At 40.8% G+C, this 17052-nt stretch overlaps 1 protein-coding gene across 4 annotated transcripts in view; it reads left to right on the top strand.

Moving 5' to 3' along the window:
- Positions 1 to 13276: 13276 nt before the first annotated feature.
- Positions 13277 to 17052, top strand: part of JHY (junctional cadherin complex regulator) — a 59863-nt gene continuing 56087 nt past the window's right edge. For all 4 annotated transcript variants that reach the window (XR_005525628.1, XR_005525627.1, XM_039217688.1 and 1 more), the window contains exons 1-2: positions 13277 to 13331; positions 16027 to 16442. Coding sequence is in view for 2 of the 4 variants with exons in the window: in XM_039217688.1 (XP_039073619.1) it covers positions 16123 to 16442 (320 nt within the window). In the remaining 2 variants the exon portion in view is untranslated. The remainder of the gene's footprint in view (positions 13332 to 16026; positions 16443 to 17052) is intronic.

Below are 17052 nucleotides of genomic sequence, written 5' to 3'. Positions count from 1 at the left end.
TCAAAAAAAAAACTTTTAAAAAATGCTGAATGCTATTTCCCCCATAGAGGTGATACCTATTAGCATAGCAAAGGCTCTGACAAGCCTTCTCAGGAAGCAATCTCTTAAGCTTTATTGAACCCAGCAAAGCTCAAACTTAACCATCTAGAGCAATTCATGATGGTTGCCTACTGAGTGACTTTTTGCCAAAGTCTTCCTCTTTACCAATGTCTGTGATCTTATCCCAGTATCCACCCCACATTATGTGAGTAGGTGAAACTCATCCCCAGGCAAAAAGAGAAATTATGATTGGTCTGAACCAGTCACGGTCCCATTCCCTTTCTTGGTGGTCAGTTTGTACTTGGATACATAAAACAATGCTGGCCACTGGGACATATCTGGAAGCACCTAGCAGGCTTCTGGGAAAGCTGTTTCTTAATGATAAAAAGACATACTCAGAATGAAAGCATCTTCTTTCCCCCCAAATGTCTTAACTGTGAGTGATGCGTGGAATGGCTACAGCCATTGTGAGCCCATCAAGGAAGCTGAGCCGATGTGGTGAGGAAGCCAGAGAAAAGAAACAAATTGACATGGGCTCTTTGATGATTTTGATTAGCTGCTAAATATTTAAGAACTTCTCATTGAGTGAGATAAAGAGCCCCATGCTATTATGTAAGCCAGGTGAACTGGATTTTAAATTACTCTCAGCCCAAAATGGAGCATCTTTTGAATGACAAAACAGTTATTTCATGAAACATTAGTGTAACTAACCCAAATTGGGAAACACTGAGATAGAGCAGTTCTTTTATGTGACAGATGAGGAAACTGAGGCCCAGAAAGCTTTCCTCAGTCACCAAAGATCACACAACTGCTTAATAAGACAGCTGGGATTAGAATCTTGATATCCTGGCTCCCTCTTTCTCTGCTTACATGTAACTTAAATGACGAAGACAGCATTTCGTGCTCCCATCTTCTTGCTCACTGGGAGATGGAGCTAAAGAACAATTGAGAAATTTCCATTTAATGCTCCTTTTTCATCTTACTTTTGGGGAGCTAAGTCAAAAGGATGCTTTTATTACTTTCTCAAAAATGACTCAAAAAAAAAAAACAAAAAACCCAACAACACCAACTCAAACCAAATTTTCTGGCTCCAAGCATCATTTGCAGCATCATTAGGTGAACCTAACAGAGAGCAAAATTATACTACCCAACATTCTGAGCACACATCAAGTAGTGAGGCTCCCTGCAGATGAAAAAGGTGGTTTGAACTGCCAATCATTCACGAGTCCACTAATTTAACTTAACAACATAATCTCTTGTTACTTCCTCTGGCTGGGCTGAGGTCATGGTAATTTGCTATATTTATAATGGGGTTTTGATCTAGATGAGATGTAGTTCTACTTTTACAATGTTACACCTTCTAAAAGAGAGCCCTTTTCCTTCCTGTGATGCATTCATGAGGAAATCTGTCATCACAGATCATTACTCTAGACCTGGTGCATATGTTAATTTTTTTCCTACCTTTTCTGCTCTGCGTCTGATTTTTAGATGGAGGCAAACCAGAAGTAAGGCAGCAAAAACATATTTTTCCCAAATGTCTCACAGTTTATCTAAAAAGGCGGGAAGAGAGATCTTGCCTGACTGTAGAGAGATTTAACTTTGTGAGACTACCCTGTATAGGCATTAAAAAAAAAAAAAGAAAGAAAGAAAAAGAAAATTCTGCCAGGTCTTCTGCAATCCCATGAAACAATGGGTCACAATTTTTAATTAACATGGAACATCTCTTTTGAATTAGGTCCTAGCTTGTGAAATAAAAATGGTATCTCTTTAGAAAAATACTGAACTCTGTGATTTCCAATGTGGTTTGAGGAAGACTAAGGCTCAGTTATCCAGACCAAAGTTTTTGTTTTGTTTTGTTTTGTTTTTTATTGAATTACCCCATTTACTGGAGACAAACATAAAACAAATAAATATTCCTCTTTAAGATGAGAAAATGTTCTCCCTCTTTTGCTTTGCTCTAATTCCTTATTCCCAAATGGTGGTTACTTGGTTTTGGTCACGAATAACCTCTTGTATCTTTAATTTCCTCATCTGTAAAGTGGGGATAACAATTCTCTGCACACTGGATTAGTGTAAGGATGAAATGAGATAAGATAATATAGGCAGAGTGTCTAGCCCAATATTAGTTAGTAATAAATACACAACAAATGTCAGTACTTTTCTCCTCTGCTTTTGTTTTTTTTAAGTGTATTTCTTTATTTCTGAGAGAGAGAGAGTGAGTGGGAAAGGGTCAAAGAGAGAGAATCCCAGGCAGGCCCTGCAGTCAGTGTGGAGCCTGACTCAGGGTTCAAACTCATGAACAGTGAGATCATGACCTGAGCCAGAATCAAGAGTCGAATGCTTGACCGCCTGAGGGGCCCAGGCGCCCCTCTCCTCTACTTTAGATTGCTTTCTCCTTCTATGAGTTTGAGACAATAGCATGGATACCACAGAGTCTGGGTTTCCTTCCTGAGAACACCCAGTGACTGAACATGCAGAATTTTAACTTCAAAGCTAACAGAGCACAGAGGGACTGCTACTGAAGGCAGGCTCACAGAAAGACTCACTGGTACTGAAGTCACCTCATTTACATGAACTTGGTCACCTCACCTCATTATAAATCAGTAGCAATTACAGGAATGTGTTTTCATATTGACTATCAAATAAAAATATTATATGCGATAAAGGTAGTATCTTGAATCGATAGGAAAAGATAAACACTTTACTAACTGGGCATCCAAACAGAAAAAGGTAAAATTAGAAGTATTGCTCACACCATCAACCAGAAATAAAATCCAAATGGATGCAAGATTGAAATGTACAAAATAAAGCCACAGAAATACTAGAAGAAAACATCGGTTGATCATTTCATAGCCTGCAAGTGTTATAAAGTTCCCCAAAGGGACTCGAAATCTGGAACTAATGGGGGGGGGGAGGGGCGTAAAAGATTAATAAATTTGACTCTATAAATTTAACTACATGGCTTTTTGTGGCCAAAAAAATGTAAATAACAAATGACAAAGTGGAAAAAAATATTTGTAAATTATATCACAAAGGGTTAAGTCCCTACAAATAAAGAGAATTGCAGAATCATTATATTATACAGCTGAAACTAATATAACATGGTGTGTTCATTATACTTCAATTTAAAAAAAAGAAAAAAGTACCATTCTAAAAAAAAGACAGGAAAAAAGGGCAAATTGTTCTTAAACATATAAAAAAGCACACTTACATAAGGGAAATGCAAAATTAAAACATTACTGAATTACTCTTTCTTATCTATTATACCAGCAAATATTCAAGCATTTCACAGCATGCTTGTTGGTCAGCTTGTAGAGAAACAAGCTCTCTCTTATGTTGCTGGTGGGAATGTAAAATAATAGAGCCTCTATGAAGGGGAGTGTGTTGACATTAGCAAAATTACATTGGTACTTACTTTTCAATCCAATAATCCCACTTTTAGGAATTAAACCCAAAGGTAAATGGCAAAAGTATCATTTGAAACATGCACAAGGCTGTTCTGAACTGTTTTTTCACTCACAAGACTTCAGGTAACAAATTGTGTGGCTTTTTTTTCCCTCCACATTAACCAACTTTTCAGCTCTCTAGATGCTAACTGGGTATCCTTCAATTCAATTCAATTCTGACACTACCTGGAGTTAGCACAGACCCATAGATTAAGGGCTCAGTCTCATAATACTGTCCCCTACTTCAGATGCTAATTTCAAGTTCTAGGCCACCAGTACATCTGACTGGCCAGCTATAAAGCACAGATTCCCAAGCACAGAAGCTTCAGTCCAGGTAGAGTTGGGTTGAATTATTCTCCTGGTACATAGATGCATTTACCAATCCAGAAGCTCCCTGAGCACCATCATTTAGGGTTTTTTTTTTTAATTTTTTGAATGTTTTATTTATTTCTAGGAGAGAGAGAGAGAGAGAGAGAGAGCGTGAGCAGGGGAGGGTCAGAGAGAGAGAGAGAGTCACAGACTAAAACAGGCTCCAAGCTCTGAGCTGGCAGTCAGCACAGAGCCCAACGCGGGGCTCAAACCCACGAACCGCGAGATCATGACCTAAGCGATAGTCGGACGCTTAACCGACTAAGCCACCCAGGCGCCCCCATTTAGGGGTTTTTATTGAGGTTCCATTGAGTGTGACTAAGTCATTGGTCCATTGGTGATTAACTCAATCTCCAGACCCTCCCATTCCTGAGGCGGGGCCCAAAGTTCCAATCACATGGTTGGTTCCTATGACAACCAGCTGCCATCCTGAAGCTAGCTGAGGGCCCGCCAAGAGTCACCTCATCAGCCAGATATGGTTGAAAGGGGTTTTTTAGAGCAAGCACACGTGTGCACAAGTACATGCACATGCACCTGTGGGGGAGGGGCAGAAAGAGAATCTCAAGCAGGCTCTGCGTTGTCAGCTGTCAGCATGGAGCCCAATAGGACATGGGACTTGATCACAGGAGTCGTGAGATCATGACCTAAGCCTTAATCAAGAGTCAGGACACTTAACTGACTGAGCCACCCAGGCGTCCCTATATATAATTTCTTACTATATCACAACATCGCAACTACTCATTGCAGCACCATCTGTAATAACCTAAGTGTATATCAATAAGTTGCTCACTGGGCAGACAGTGGAGTACTACACAACTATACCAAGGAATGGTTACGTAGTTCACTGTATAGGCCTACAGAGTCATCTCCAGGATATATTATTGAATGAAAAAAGAGCAAAGTGCAGAAGATATATATTCCATTAATCTAAGAAAGGGGAGAGGTTAGAAATATGTACATGTTGGATTATATATTTTTTAATATAACTAAGCTAAAAACCAACAAAAATCATCACCTCTATGACCTAAGAGGGGATTGAGTGAAGGGATGGGGATAGAAGCTAGACTTCTCTAAATGCCTCTGGTTTTATAGTTTTGACTTTGGAACAACATAAATGACTTAGATAATCATTTTAAAAATTAAATCAAAATTAAAAATTAATTTCCTTACAAAAATGTAACAGAGAAGAATTAGCTCAGGTTACTTTAAAACACAGACATATGGGACACCTGAGGGGGCTCAGTCATTAAGCATCTGACTTCCTCTCAAGTCATGGTCTCACAGCTCGGGTTCGTGAGTTCAAGTCCCACATCGGGTGAGTACAAGCCCAGCTTCCAGTGAACTCCTGCCCTGCTTTGGGAGAGCTCTGCCTCTCTCTCTCTCTCTCAATCTCTCTCTCTGTCTCTCTCTCTCTCTCCCTCACTCACTTGTGCCCCCCCCCAAATAAACAAAAAAATAAAGTAAAACATAGACATTCGAGGGCATTTACCTTCAGGATATACCCTAATGACAAAAAGAACTGCAAACAAAATTTAAATTGCCTTCAGTAGTCATATTGTTAGTCACAATATTAGTATAGCCATTTTGAAAGTATAATACATATTGTGTAGGATAAAGCATGTAATCAATTATGTTAATATGACTGGACTAAGACTCTCAGCATGAAAGAGCTATAAACACAAAATCAAGTAAGTTCAGTAAAAGCCTTGTGTTCTTACATCTAAATTGGAAGCCAAAAGCATGCACTCCTATTTTTCATTTAAAAAAAAAGAAACAAAAATGTATTTACTAGCTTTTCCCACAGGAAAGGCCTGGAGACAATAACCATTTCAGTACCAATAAGCATCCTTAGTGCCCAGATTGTGGTCTCTAAATATTAGTATCAGTAAAATGACCCAAGATTCCTTGAGGAAATGGCTAATTTCAGGTTGGAGCAAGAAATGTATGAAGACGAGCCTAGAACATTTTGTACTAGAAAGCAGGTACTCTTCCAGGGCTGTGTTGAAGGACACAAACACCAATCTATGCATGCCCTTCAGGGACCTCCACTGGCGCAAAATAAAACAATTCAAACATCAGAAAAAGAAAAAGCTATAAGGGATTAAATAAATTAAAACATATGAGTTCACAATAATCCTTTAAAAATTCATTGATCACCTGTAACATGTTAAATACATTGAAATTCATGAATTCATGATATTTAAACATTTATTAATCACTTTTAGAGATTGCTCGGACATCAAATCTTTCATATGAAATTTGAAATATGTCATTACAGTCCCCGTGTTATAAAAATGGCCAGAAACACATGAAAAGATGCTCAACATCATTAGTCATTAGGGAAATGCAAGCTAAAGCTACAATGAGATAGAACTTCATACCCATAAGGAAGGCTATGATTAAAAAAAAAAAAGGCAATAACAAGTTCTAGAAAGAACACAGGGAAATGGGAATGCTCATAGATAATTGGTAGGAATAAAAACGGTTCAACCACTTTAGAAAAACAACTTGGCAGTTCCTCAAAAAGTGACACAGAGAGTTAGCATATGATCTAACTCCCACCCCTAGGTATATACCCAACAGAGGTGAAGACATACATTCACACAAAACTTGTGCACGAATGTTCATAGCAGCCTTAAATGTAATAGTGGAAAGGTACAAACAACACAAGCGTTCTTCAGCTGATGAATGGGTAAATAAAATGTAGTATATTCATACGGTAGAATATTATTTGGCCATAAACAAGAATGAAATAATGATACAAACTACAACATGGATAAACTTGAAAACGTTATGCTAAGTGAAAGCTGCCAGTCTGTCTGTCTGTCTGTCTGTCTCTCTCTTTCTCACACACACACACACACACACACCACATATTGTCTGATTCCATTTATGTGAAATGTCCAGAAGAATCAAATCCACAGGGACAAAGTAGATGAGTGGTGGTCTCTGGCTGGATCAGGGGAATGGAGAGTGACTAATGTGTGTGGGGGCTTAGAGGGGCAGATGTTCTGGAATTAGATGGTTGTGATGGTTGCAAAACTCTGTGAATATACGAAAACTAATGAAGTCTGCACTTTTTTTTTTTAATTTTAGAGAGAGGGTGTGTGAACAAGGGAGAGGGGCTGAGCAGGCAGGGGGTGGAGGGAAGGGGTAGGGAGAGAATCTTAAGCAGGCTCCACTCAGTGCAGAGCCTGATGTGGCGCCCGATGTCATGACCATGAGAGGATGACCTGAGTGGAAATCAAAGAGTTGGACGCCCAATCGACTGAGCCACCCTGGTGCCCCTGAATTACATATTTTTAAAGGGTGAATTGTGTGTTATGGGAATTATATCTCAAAGCTGTTATTTAAAAAACCACTTTGTAGAACTTGTTGGAATCCTGATTCAAACGTACCAACTCTAAAGATATCTGAAAGATATCTTACTGACTCAGTACCAAATGATATTAAAGAGTCACTAATTTTATTTTAAAGGTGATAATTCTATTGCAATTATTTAAAACTGATCTCTTACAGATACATCCTTAAGTACTTCACAGAAACCATATGACAGCTGGGATTCCCCTTTAAACAACTGAGTGGGAGCTGAGCACAGAATGTTTAAAAACAAGACTGATCACACGTTGATCTTTGCTGAAGCTGGAGGAGGCCGTCATGTATTCATTATACTTTCCTCTCTACTGTTGTATGTTTTAAACGTCCATAATATAAACGTTTGAAAATTATTTTTAAGAAAGAAGAAAAAACAAAAAGGAAGAAAAGAGGCAGTTGTTGATGACTTGTTACTTATATTCATAGGAGCCACCCTGTGGGATTATCTCATTCCTAAAGCCTCTGAGGGGGGTCCCTGCACTTGACTCAATCTTCTGGAAAAGGGTTAGTGTTACTTATACTTCCTCTGTTGAACTGCATGGTTTATATAAACATATACTGATTGTAGTCTCAGTCCTCTAAAATGCTCAAGACTGGTCATTCTAAAGAAATGCTTTTTGGGGGGATAATTGAGAGTTTGTCCCTTGAAATTTTAAACATTTAAGGGGCAACTTGGTGGCCCAGTCAGTTGAGCATCCAAGTCCTGATTTTTGGCTCAGGTCATGATCCCAGGGTTGTGGGATCCAGCCCCATGAGCATGGAGCATGTTTAGGATTCTCTCTCTCTCTCTCTCTCTCTCTTTCTCTCTCTATCTCTTTCAATCTCCGCCCCTCTCCCCTGCTCACTCACTTGCTCTCTTTCTCTCTCAAATAAAAAGAAGAAGAAGAAAACATTTTAATATTTTTGGGAAAAAAATATTTTCTTTATAAAACATATTGCATGATTTTTACCTTTCTACTCAGCATTTACTTAACTGATCTACTCTGTAATGCAGTTTTAAAGGTTAATTGTTGGGGCGCCTGGGTGGCTCAGTCAGTAAGTGTCTGACTTCAGCTCAGGTCGTGATCTCATGGTTCGTGGGTTCAAGCCCCGCATCAGGCTCTGTGCTGACAGCCAGCTCAGAGCCTGGAGCCTGTTTCAGATTCTGTATCTCCCTCTCTCTCTGACCCTCCCCTGCTCATACTGTGTGTGTGTCTCTTTCAGAAATAAATTTCTTTAAAAAAACATTTTTAAAAAAGGTTAATCGTTATGTGGCACAAACACAGACACTCAGATCAATGGAACAGAATAGAGAACCCAGAAATGGGCCCACAAATGTATGGCCAACTAATCTTTGACAAAGCAGGAAAGAATATCCAATGGAATAAAGACAGTCTCTTCAGCAAATGGTGCTGGGAAAACTGGACAGCAACATGCAGAATAATGAACCTGGACCACTTTCTTATACCATACACAAAAATAAACTCAAAATTGATGAAAGGCCTAAACATAAGACAGGAAGCCATCAAAATCCTTGAGGAGACAGCAGGCAAAAACCTCTCTGACCTTGGTCACAGCAACTTCTTCTTATTCAACACATCTCCAGAGACAAGGGAAACAAAAGCAAAAAGAACTATTGGGACTTCATCAAGATAAAAATCTTCTGCATAGCAAAGGAAATCAGGAAAACTAAATGTCAACCAATGGAATGGAAGAAGATAATTGCAAATGACATATTAGATAAAGGGTTAATATCCAAAAATCTATAAAGAACTTATCAAATTCAATACCCAAAAAAGCAAATAATCCAGTGAAGAACTGGGCAAAAGACATGAATAGACACTTCTCCAAAGAGGACATCTAGATAGCTAACAGACATGTGAAAAAATGCTCAACATCACTCATCATCAGGGAAATACAAATCAAAATCACAACGAGATACCACCTCGCACCTGTCAGAATGGCCAATATTAATAACTCAGGCAACAACAGATGTTGGTGAGGATGCGGAGAAAGAGAATCTCTTTGGCACTGCTGGTGGGAATGCAAACTGGTGCAGCCACTCTGGAAAACAGTATGGAGGTTCCTCAAAAAATTAAAGATAAAACTACCCTATAATCCAGCAATTGCACTACTAGGTATTTATCCAAGGGATACAGGTGTGCTGTTTCAAGGGGGCACATGCACCCCAATGCTTTTGGGTTTTTTAAATTTTTTTTTTTTTTAAATTTCTGAGAGAGAGAGAGAGACAGCATGAGCAGGGGAGGGTCAGAGAGAGAGGGAGATACAGAATCTGAAACAGGCTCCAGGCTCTGAGCTGGCTTGTCAGCACAGGGCCTGATGCAGGGCTTGAGCCCATGAACTGTGTGATCATGACCTGAGCCGAAGTCGGACGCCTAACCAACTGAGCCACCTAGGTGCCCTGCACCCCAATATTTATAGCAGCACTATAGACAATAGCCAAAGCATAGAAACAGCCCAAATGGATAAAGAAGATGTGATATATATACAATGGAGTATTGCTCAGCTATCAAAAATAATGAAACCTTGCCATTGGTAACTATGTGGATGGAACTAAACGGTACTATGCTAAGTGAAATTAATCCGAGAAAGACAAATATCATATGGCTTCACTCATATGAGGACTTTAAGATACAAAACAGATGAGCATAGGGAAGGGAAGCAAAAATAATATAAAAACAGGGAGGGGGACAAAACATAAGAAACTCTTAAACAGAGAACAAACAGAGGCTTGCTGGAGAGGTTGAGAAAGGGGGATGGGCTAAATGGGTAAGGGGCATTAAGGAATCTACTCCTGAAATAATTTTTGCACTATATGTTAACTTGGATGTAAATTAAAAAATAAATTAATTATTTAAGAAAAAGTAATTAAAACCAGAGCAGTTCTACGGGGAGAGGTTGGTAAATGCAGAGTTGCCCTCTTGCCCTCCCCAGGGAACTATAGGGTACCAAAGAGCACAGTTTGAAAACCACAGTTCATCTAACTCCTTCGTCTCCCAGATGAGGACAATGGCACCAAATGGTCTAATTTTCACCCAAGGTCACACAGCTAATCAGAGACAAACTGCCTGGGCTAGAAGCTGGATATCCAATACCAAGGAACTTACCAACTACCTATGGAAACACAATGCATGTATGCTAGAACGCGGAAGAGATTTCAGGGTGTTTTTCAGGTTGTATTACCAAAGCCCGAGACTTGGCGTCGTCCCCTTGCTCTTTGGGCTTCAGTTTCTCAACTGAACTTTCTGTTCTTAATAACTTATGTCTAAGAATCTATTGCCACGAAAACGGTGATCACTTACATGCTCAGTCGCACCACGTTTTCTTTGAATACTTTTATGAATTTGGGGATCTGTTGTGAATTTAAATATGAATGTAAAATAAAAATGTTGACATTGTAAAAATAAATAAATAAAAGTGAATCATTACAGAAATTAATTGTTGTGCTTGGTGTCTTCCCCTGATTTGCACACAGGGTTCTCAGCTACAAGGCTCCCTGGTGCCTACACCAAATGACTGCAAGTTGCTTTGTTTTTCTGAACATGCCTTATTTTTGTGATACTCCTCTCTCTTCACTTGCTGGTAGTGTCCCATCTCTGCCCTCCGGGGGCCTTTCCTTATCTATTTCTAACTTGCTGCTTCTAATTTAATATACATGCAAAAGAACCAGACTATTAAACTTGTTAGAGTTACACCTGGAATGATGGCACTTTTTAGCTACCTGTGAAAATTACAGTTTATATTTATTAATAGCATACATTTTTTATTCTTGAGTGTATCCTGGGCTTAAATAACAAGTGATCTGACCATCCTAGTTATGTGCCAAATAGAACATATCTCCATTAAAAGGCCTACTAGGCTACACTTATCTACCCTCTGTGCAAGGGCTAAATTATCAAGGTATTGTGGATTTTCAACATTTATTGAGCATCTATTAAGTGTCATGCACAATGCTAGTCCTTGCTCTCCAGGAGCTTATCCTATAGTAAGGAGGTGACAGAATCATTAACAAGTGACCAATAAAGAATACAATACCATACATGTGTATGTATAAGGACAGAACCATGCACTTGGGTAATGTGGGGCCAGAGCCACTAGTCCAGCATGGGGTTTGTCAACCTCAGCCCTATTTATATTTTGTACTGAGTGGCTTCTTTTTGTTGTGTCGACTGTCCTACTCATTGGTAGGATGTTTGGTCTCATCTCTGGCCTCTAGCCAGTAGATGCCAGAAATACTCCTTAAGTCTCGATGATAAATCTAACACTAATAAAAAGCAGCATGAAATAGTAAATAGTAAAGTTTTTTTAATTCTCTATCATTAATGAGGAAATCGGTACTGAAGCATTCTTGCCTGCTTGCAGATAGTGATTCAAATCTACTTCTGGTTTTTAATGCTATGTTAATGGGAATAGAATTCTCAACACTTCCTTTTTTTTCTTTTTTTTACTCTTCTTCAAAGGCTTTTTCTTTTTTTTTTAATGTTTTATTTATTTCTAGGAGAGAGAGAGAGAGAGAGACAGCGTGAGCAGGGGAGGGTCAGAGAGAGAGGGAGTGACAGACTCCGAAACAGGCTCCAGGGGCTTGAACCCACCAACCGCGAGATCATGACCTGAGCGAAAGTCGGATGTTTAACCGACTAAGCCACCCGGGCACCCCCAAAGGCTTTTTTTTAATAGCAAAATATTCTATACAGATATACATAAATGTAAAGTTTAGTGAGTTGTTATGAGTATCTATGTAACCAGCATTAAAAATCAGGAAATACAGAGGCAGCAGGGTGGCTCAGTCGGTTAAGCTTTGACTTTGGCTCAGGTCATGTTCTCACCACTTGTGGGTTCAAGCCCCGCATTGGGCTCTGTGGTGACAGCTAGCTCAGAGCCTGAAGCCTGCTTCAGGTTCTGTATCTCCCTCTCTCTGACCCTCCCCTGCTCACACTGCCTCTCACTCTCTGCTGTCTCTCACTCTCTCGGAAATAAATAAAACATTTAAAAAATTAAAATAAAAATCAGGAAATACAATCTCAAAGCACTATCCGCCAACTCCCCACCCCTTGCCAGAGCTAACCACTATCCTAATGTTATAAGAATCACTACTTTGCTTTTTTTTTGTTTTCTCCATAAACTGTGCATCCATAAATATAGTACAGTTTAATTTTTCCTGTTTTTAATTTTATATGAAACTATACAATACGTATTTTGAAGGGTTTTCGTCCTCAACGTTTTTAAGATCCCTCTTTGTGTTGCCCTGTCTCATACACTGCACTATCGTATCATAGGTCAGGGTATGGAATAGCACGATTTAATTAGCCGTTCTATTGTTGATGGACACTCCAGTTATTTCCAGTTCGGGTGCGCATAAGTTTGGGGAGTAGATACCCAAAAGTGAAACTGCTGAATCACAGGATATACATATAGCAGCTAACGTTAAGCCATTTGCCAAAGCAGCCGCACCCCTCCATACTCCCATCTGCTGCGGACGCGGGTTCTCTGCCCCACATCCTCTCCAACCCTGGGTGGCTGTCGGAGATTTTAACCTACACCCATCTGGTGAGTACACAGTGATAGATATGGTTTTAATTTGCCCTCTTCTGATTATTTATAACCTAAGCACCTTTTCAATACACAATAAATATTTATTGGCCTTTGGATTTCTTTCATAATATCCTTGTTCAAGTCATTTACCCATTGTTTCCCCGGATTTTCTTTCTTGATGTGTAGGCAGTCTTCACCTATCCTAGCAGCAGTTGTCGCAAATACCTCCTTCCACTCGGTGGCCTGCCTTTCCTGGCTTTCCAACTTTGGGAAGCGGCCCTAGGCAGCCTGGCCCAGAGCTCCCTGTTCTTGAATGATGTCATCACAACTGGTCCCACCCTCTCTGCAAGGGCAGAGGGCGCCACCTCGTGGGCCGGTGCCTGTACTGGCCCCACCTCCTGCGCTGGCCCCGCCCCCTGCACCGCCCGGGGCCTTGTTGGCGTCGGGTCTCCAGGGCAGCACCTGCGCCGCGCGAGGGGCGGGGCCGGGCGGCGGGAGCGGGGGCCCGCAGGTGGCGGCACGGGAGAATGCGGACTGCAGGGGTCGCGGTCGCTGAGGAGCGCTGGGCAGGTGACGGGCGGTTGCCTCCTGAACGGGGGTGCGCGTGCCTGGGAGGGAAATGGGAAGGGATGAGACTTAGTGGGGGGGACAGCAGGGGAGGGAGTAGGGACAGCAGGAAACCTCCAGAGGAAACTGGATCAGGACCAGGAGAAACCCAAGGAGCCGATGCGAGACGGCATTTGGGGTCCAGGCGGCAAGGGGTCCATGGCGAGGCAGGGACAAAGGGGCCAGGGGCTGGCCCATGAAAGGCTTTGGTGCCCAGACTCCCAGAGCAGCCCTGTCCTCTGTTGACTAAGACCAATGCAGGGCACCAGACCCCGGACCCGTCCCTTCCCTGACCTTAAAATACCTTTTGCGTCCCAGTCTTGTCCATTAAGAAAAATAAAAAAGGCAAAAAGAAAACAAACCGACTGCCCCTTATGGGCAGCTTCCAGGCTCTTCCGCGACAGGGCAACTCTCTACTTTTCCTCTTAGCCAGAGCACGAAGAGTTCCCTTTCACCTACAGAAGGAAATTCAAGGTCTTGAAGGGAACCCTAGGGAACCGGCCGGCTCAGTGCCTGGATACCACCGGCTAGATCCTAGCCTGTCTTGTTTACTTTGTAACCGAGATTTGTCAGCCTCTCTAGGTCAGAAATTCAGTGAAAAACAACTGTACCACTAGGGAGCCACTTTCCTTACATTTAAAATGCCCACGTGCTAATTCAAGATACCAGCTTTTCCTTCTTTAATCTCATGCCTTTATAAGATCAGACCTCCACTAAAGCCATGATCCCAGATTTCATTAATTAACAACAAAATTCTCTTCTTCCGTGGACGTTTTTTTATTTGTCAGATCTCAGAAACCTTAGTCTATCTCATTTAAGAACCGTTGAAGGGACTGAATGATTTCATGAAAAACTCCAAATTGAAATAGAATGATTATTTCAAGCTTTGTCTTTGAAGTGCAGAGACTTACACTCGTCCAGTAAAACTCTTACAGATGTTTATACAAATTTTCCATTAAAACGTTAATTAGTACTTGGTGGATTTGCTGCTTTCTAAAAACGCCCTAAAAAGCAACAGTTAATCTGTTTAACAATATTAAGCTAATAAGGTAAACCACACTATGTCGGGTTTAAGTTTTTTTTTTTTTAATGTTTTATTTATTTTTGAGAGAGACAGAATGAGCAGGGGAGGGTCAGAGAGGGAGACACAGAATCCAAAGCAGACTCCAGGCTCTGAGCTGGCTGTCAGCACAGAGCCAGACGCAGGGCTCGATCCCACGAACTGTGAGATCACAACCTGGGCCTCGAACCCACGAACTGTGAGATCACGACCTGGGCCTCGAACCCACGAACAGTGAGATCACGACCTGAACTGCTTAACTGACTGAGCCACCCAGGCGCCCCAACACACTATGTGTTTTTAAAATGGGCCAATAGCAAACCAGTCTGTACAGTTAAACAATAATAGATTAGTCTACCACCTTGGGGGCTTTTGAATTAAAAAGAAAACCACTTCATAATGTACTTAAATCTGAATGCTACCTTTTGTCTGTTTCATTTGTTAAGATATTTTCCTCTAAGGAGCCGATGGTGTTAGCAATTAGGTCAGCATTATTAGCAGTGCAAGGAATAGGAATAAGTTCATGTTATTTCATTAAAGCTAGCATTTGCCAAAAGAACGAGAGAGCAAGCCCTTAAAAATGTTACAGGAACGTGTTGGAAAAGTTTCTGTTATCTGACCTACAGGGAAAAAAAATGGCATAAAGGCAGTGAGAAGACCAGGCAAAATAGGAATGCTAGGGAGAGATGAAAGGGAACGCAATCCAAAATCATCATCTCCTTTCAATCTGATATGAACTCAGAGCACCCTTGCCATAAACAGTCTCATGGGACTTTATGACAGCCGTTTGAGACAGGGAAGGCTTGCTTGGAATCACACACTTAAGAGAGTTAGAAGGGACCCTAAGCTGTTACTCAGGACAATCTCCCACCCGCCCAACATTGTCCAGGACATCCCTCTGATGTAGATAGATGTCTAGCCTCTGCTAGGAATCCCTTAATGACCAAATTCACAAAGCCTTTAAATATTTTGTTAAATGGTTCTAATCAGTGTTCTTTTTTTACTATATATATTGAGCTGAGGTTGATCTCCATGTGATGTCCACCTAAATTACACATTCTTGCCTAGCGGCAAGCTGGGTACCAACATGACGAAAGCAGCCAATACAGGTCTAAGCACAAAAGGCTTCTCTCTTTACTGTTCAAAACCACACTCTTCCCTTTTTTCTCCTTTACTTTTCAAAAGGTAGACCCTGAACTTGTTTTATTCTTTTCACAAATACTCCTGAACTTGGCATACTTATATGGGTGCTCTGGGTGTTTGAAAGCAGGCCACTGAAGTACTATCCATAATTAACCACTTAGCTTGTGTCCAGGCTTGTCTGTAACAGGCCCTTGGAAGGCAGAAAAAGGAATCCAGCCACTAGATTTCCTCAATAAAGCTGCATTTGATTACTCAGGCTGTTTATGAGCTCCACATCAGATGTGTTTTCGTAGGGAGAAAAACACAATAGTTTTTCTAATAGACCTTCCTCCCACAAAAGGGTACATACAAAAGGCTGCAGATAATATAACGGAGTTCTGCTCACTTAAATGTTTAACACTGGAGTTAAAGAGCTTTTAGTAGTCGCAAAGTGACATAAATATAATTGTTTTTTAGGTGATGCTTTTGTGAATCACAACTTTAAATATTCAAGCCAACTGCTTCTATCATCAAGAGTATTTGTATTCACATTCATAGTTTTATTTTTTCAAGATGAGTCACAGTAAATTAATTCCCAAGCTCTCCATTCGCTCTCCTATCCGTCATACCAACTTAAAGGTCCAGTCCACAGAGCCACCTTTCAAGAAAGACTTACATCTGATTGCAAAAGACTCCTTGGAATCTGATTTAGAAAGCTTCACGCAAGAGAGGAAGTCCCAATCTGAACTTGAAGATCAAATCCAGGACAATATGGAGCCCGACAGCTTGGAGGAGGAAAGCCTGAGTGAGACAGAAGAGGAAGCAAGCAGAAAAGTAGCTCAGAAGGATGGCAAGGAAACTCTCCATACCCAGAACAAAGGCACGAACGACAGGTAAGGGATTGGCTGGCGTAAGAGAACAGTGGGTTCTGAAATGTATTATTAAATAATTACATCACAAGCGACAGTAAGGACAGGCTATGGTAACGAATACCTTGTAATGTGTGTGACACTGTCCCAAGGAACAGCTGGAAGCCAGGCTTTTTGCCACCTTCTTTTTTTAACTAAAAAATACGCAAAAGACAAGGATAAGTACTGATAAGGGCATATGCGCTTATTTCCTGTCCATATTCCCAGTGTCTCCATTGCTATGACCTGACCTTGGAAAAACTGCAGGATGCCTGCTATAGGAAAGTGCTGGGACTTGGAACCAGGTGGTCTTGATTTGGCCTAGGCACTGCTATGTAGTGTATAATTTGGAAGTAGTCATTTAACTCTTTTGAGGCTCACTTTTCTCACCTGTCAAACTGATCTTGCCTGCCTGTCTCCCAGGACAGCTATCAATGTCAGTAAATGTGGTTCTGGGAGTGGAATCCTAGCTACCTCCCAGGGCTTCTATCTATAATCACATAAGGATTTAATTTCTAATAATCCCTATTTATGCTGTGTTAACATTATGCTATGTATGGGCTACGAAACAATTTAAGAGAATATAAATGAGTGC

This window comes from Hyaena hyaena, unplaced genomic scaffold, assembly GCF_003009895.1.
Source record: "Hyaena hyaena isolate Hyena2069 unplaced genomic scaffold, ASM300989v1 scaffold_708, whole genome shotgun sequence".
NCBI lineage: Eukaryota > Metazoa > Chordata > Mammalia > Carnivora > Hyaenidae > Hyaena > Hyaena hyaena.
Note: the sequence above shows the minus strand (reverse complement) of the source record. Positions and strands in the feature narration are given on the sequence as shown.